The following is a 4560-nucleotide window of genomic DNA, read 5'->3' on the forward strand; positions in this document are numbered from 1 at the left end:
CACTGCTCCCTATTCAGGTAGGCAGGCTTTGTTTAGGGATTTAGGAAACAGACTGAACTTTGACCACTACACACATAGCAACAAAACAGCCAAGTTTGCACTTTCCTCCCGAATGGACCATTAAAATGACTTCAGCTTGTACTTATCAGGATCATCTACTCACAGTCAACGTATTCAAAAGTGGGAAATATTCGGTCACAAGAAAATTGTTCTAAAATAATCAGATGAAGACCTGCTGTGTAGGTCCATATACAAACTCATTTTGGTTTGAACAAATCATTATTAGAATCATAATAGGTTTAATGTTAAGTCCAATAATTTAGGACATTATGCTATTAATAAAAATTATATTAGGCTAATTTATTGGAAAAAATAAGCTACCAAACATCCTACAAATTAATTTGGTTTAAAAAACATATTTTTTTGGGGGTGATAAAATACAGTATAGAGTAGTTGAGGGAGCCTGACTAACTATACTTCTCCTTCTAAATGTACTAGTGGCATTTGGTGATCGCTATTTGTAATTAAAGCGTTTAAGACGTTTTTCAAAAAGCCACGGAAATCAGACAAAAATATCAACTCGAAACAGCTTTGCTCTCGTTTTTACAGGGCTATAGGCTATAAGAATGTATTTTATGTAATGTAGAAATATATAATAATATGCTATTTGAATAATACATTGCACATTTTAACAACATCATTAAACTTATACTACATCAGGGCTATTGTCTAACCAATACCTGCTGAATAGTCTTGTCAGTAATACAAGTATAATAAACTCTACTGCATGTAGCCTAACAGCACTCAAATTACTATGGGAGTTAAATACCATGAATAGAATAGAATCAAGAACAACAACAACAACACACATTACCGTATATTAAAACATATGGCATATGAGACGCGCATATCCTAAATGTATATTCCGAAGGACTATAGGAATACTGTGTCTCTCTGTGAAATCTGTGGACCCTGTTTCATTGGAACAACTTGCAAGTGACTTTACAAAAAGTATTATAAACCCATAAATGTAAACCCTGAGAATAGTTCGGGTGTACCATGGGACCGTCCTCTTTTAATCAAATGGCCAAATAAGCAGATATGCATAGGTAATATTATTAGTTGATACGCTTTTTAATAACGTGCTTAATGTTACGGGTTTGCCAGAGACACTTTCCCCTTATAAAAACAACAACATTTACTGTGGCCTATCCGTAGCTTTGCGTCAGACTTTTTGATCATGTTCGTGTGTTTCAAATTAAACACAACTCAAATTGTAATTTGCAACCGAAGATAGTGAACAATAATCAAGCTAAGACTTTTTTTGTAGAACCAGAGCAACATATGTGTGAAATTTATTTTAATTGTATTTCAGCGCAATCGCACCTCGTAAATTATACAATAGCAATTGCGCATCAGTCTTTAAAATATTAAAAATTATTCACAATTTACAATAATTATTACAATAAAAAGAGATCATTATGATCATAAATAGACATAGTATAAACGGACATGTTTACAAACGCTTGGGTAATTAGCAAATGGGGAAAAATCAATATTGAACATTTTTTTATGATTATGAAAACCATGTTATCTTATTATTCTATAACTTACAGTGAACCCAGAATAATACGATTATAGTTAACCAAATGTATTCATTCATTTGGCATCGCCCTAAACCACAAGTGGGTTTCATAAAAAGGTCAAAATTATAACACAACAACCAATATTTGAACTCATATCCTGTGCGTAAGGGACTGTATATACTCCAAAAGGCGAAATGGATAGGCTAATTTACCTTTAATTTACAACATCACCATAAACATTCTGTACAAAATGCAGGTAGGCCTAGTTCCGTGATCATTAAAAAAAATATGTAAATATTTGGTTATGTTATTTTGTGTTCTGTCTGCAGTTTCCATAGTCTTATGAATAGCTTAATCTATATATGTGTTAACGGAACCGTTCCGTTCACCGCAGCCGTCGCACTCTGGTAATGCTGCGGCATTGCGTGGAGTCTACTTTGCACCGACGGGTCCCCGGGCTCTCCGGTCGGTAAATACATGCTTATCATCTCTCTCAAGTCTCCGGGGCAAGGGCCCCTGGAGTGAGTGCTAACGGGAGGGCTTACGCTCGGCTCTGACTTCACCAGCGACCCTAACGTGCTCATGGCAGCGGAGGAGGAGACGCCAGAGCTCTGGTGCTGCGTGTAGGTGATCCCGCCGTAGCCGGACGGAGAGGCGCTCATGTAGCCCTGAGAGTTCGAGATGGGGCTGTACTGGAGCGCCGACATGTCGTAGCGGTGCATGGGCTGGGGGTTGTGCGGGTGGTGGTGGTGGTGTGAGTGGTGGTGGTGCCCGCTGCCCGGGTGCTGGCTGTAAACTAGCTGCGCCTCCTGCATCATCGCCGCGGCCGCAGCTGCTGCAGCCACTTGCCCCGAGTACGCACCGTTCGCCCAGCCGTTCATGTGCGTGTAGCCTGAGCTGGCGGAGCCCCCGTGGCACCCGGGGCTCTCTAACCTCTGGCCGACCCCGGATGAACCCACCCCGACCCCCAGACCCATTCCACCACCGCCAGCCCCAGAGAGCAGGCCACCAGCCAGAGAGTATTTGTCCTTTTTCAGCAGGGTCTTGGTCTTCCGTCTTGGTCTGTACTTGTAATCCGGGTGCTCCTTCATGTGCATGGCTCGTAACCGCTTCGCTTCATCGATGAAGGGTCTCTTCTCCGCTTCCGTCATCACCTTCCACTCCGCGCCCAGCCGCTTGCTGATCTCGGAGTTGTGCATTTTGGGGTTCTCTTGGGCCATCTTTCTCCGCTGCCCACGGGACCACACCATGAACGCGTTCATTGGACGCTTCACCCGGTCCTGATTCGCTTTGGACCCGCTGTTCGGTCCCGTCTGCCCCGAATTTGTGTTCGTTTGGGGTCCAGGGGAATGGAGGTCCGTCTCCATCATCATGCTATACATTCACCTGGTTTTCAAACTTTCTACCAACAGAAAAAAATGTGTCTGATTCAGTCGGTGCGCGAGTCTGGCGGAGCAGGTACACACGAGGGATCAACAATTGTATACCTCAAAATGAGTGAAATGTAAACTTAATTAATAATCCAAGAAAGAGGGAATCTCAGAAATGTTCTGTGCGTGCTTTATCTCCTCTCCGGTTGTTGGTTCACATCCACTGACAGAATGCGCCTTTGAGCCACTTTCCCTGTCAGAGTTGAGAAGTTAGTTAAAGCGGCAGCCATACGATGTGCCTTGACAGCGGTTAAATGAGCCACGAGCGGCCAATGGCGTTCTAGAAGCAGAGAGATTTGCATGGCGCTCAGTCAGGTGACGCTGAGCTAGTGAAAGAGGAACACACTGGGGGAACATGGTGGAAAACATTGCGTGGGCATGAAATCTGAGTCCGTTTGCCATTGTCAATACTAGACTTCAAGCCTAAAAGTTATTCAACCGCATAGCCATTATACTGTCTAGGCCTATAGGGTAATAGGGGGTAACTAGCCCCGTTAAGAACAATGACTAATTGCTGCCACAAAAAAAGCTTCAATTGGATAAAAAAAAATTGGTATGTGTAAAAGGTCATGCTTAGGAGAAGAAAGGGAGATAAGTAAAGCACCATTAATATCCTCACTATGAGGAGATTTGATGTAAAGTTTATCTTTTTAACTCACCTGCACGTTCATTGTATTTGTTCTTTCTTTGTTGTTCCTATTCCATATAATTTATTTATACAATTGCACTAAATATTATTTGAAAAATGCAAGATTTTAAATCCCAGCAGTCTTTAAAATGTAATTCAGGAGCAAAAGGTTTTCAATTGTCGTTTTTTAATTAATATACAATTCATTTGAATATAATATTGAATGGAATATAAATAATAACATTAAGTAACATTGGAATATAACATTTAATAACAGGGGATGCCAATTGAAAGCTCTCTCTTTACACATGAAATGCTTTGTAAAATAGCTAATAGGCTTTAAAGTTGTATTAACTGTAGTTATCAGTCCCTAGTGGAAACATTTTACAATTGAAATTAAGCTTCGTTATCTTTTTTAATGTATTTTATCTCAGATGATCTGGTAGTATGGTTGCTAGCTAGTACTAGCAGCTTATGCTAACTAGCTAGCTGGCTAGCATTTACGTCTAGTGAAGTTGCTAGCTAGCAAGTTAGCATAAACTAGCACTAATTTGGCTAGTCATTGTCTAAATGACACATTTAAAAAAAATATATATATACCAGGCAAGTCAGTTAATAAGAACAAATTCTTATTTTCGGTCTAGGAACAGTGGGTTAACTTCCTGTTCAGGGGCAGAACAACAGTTGTGTACTTTGTCAGCTTGCAACCTTCCGGTTACTAGTCCACCGCTCTAACCACTAGGCTACCCTGCCGCCCCAGAGTTACATTCGTAACCATAAAGGGGTAACTATCCCCCAGGGGGCAGTTAATCTCTTGTTGGAGTTGGCCCCAAACACACTCATCCAACATATTACCCCTTGACAAAAAAATTATCAACATTTTTCTCTCTAAACAAGTGGATTATTCATCTTAAGG

At 40.9% G+C, this 4560-nt stretch overlaps 1 protein-coding gene across 1 annotated transcript; it reads right to left on the reverse strand.

Moving 5' to 3' along the window:
- Window positions 1–1118: 1118 nt before the first annotated feature.
- LOC110520529 (transcription factor Sox-1a-like) lies at window positions 1119–3391 on the reverse strand. The gene has a single exon (XM_036975090.1). The coding sequence runs from the start codon at window positions 2966–2968 to the stop codon at window positions 1943–1945; it is 1026 nt and encodes a 341-aa protein (XP_036830985.1). The 5' UTR covers window positions 2969–3391; the 3' UTR covers window positions 1119–1942.
- Between the last annotated feature and the right edge of the window lie 1169 nt (window positions 3392–4560).

The sequence above is a fragment of the Oncorhynchus mykiss genome, chromosome 3 (assembly GCF_013265735.2).
Source record: "Oncorhynchus mykiss isolate Arlee chromosome 3, USDA_OmykA_1.1, whole genome shotgun sequence".
In the NCBI taxonomy this organism is placed as follows: Eukaryota; Metazoa; Chordata; class Actinopteri; order Salmoniformes; family Salmonidae; genus Oncorhynchus; species Oncorhynchus mykiss.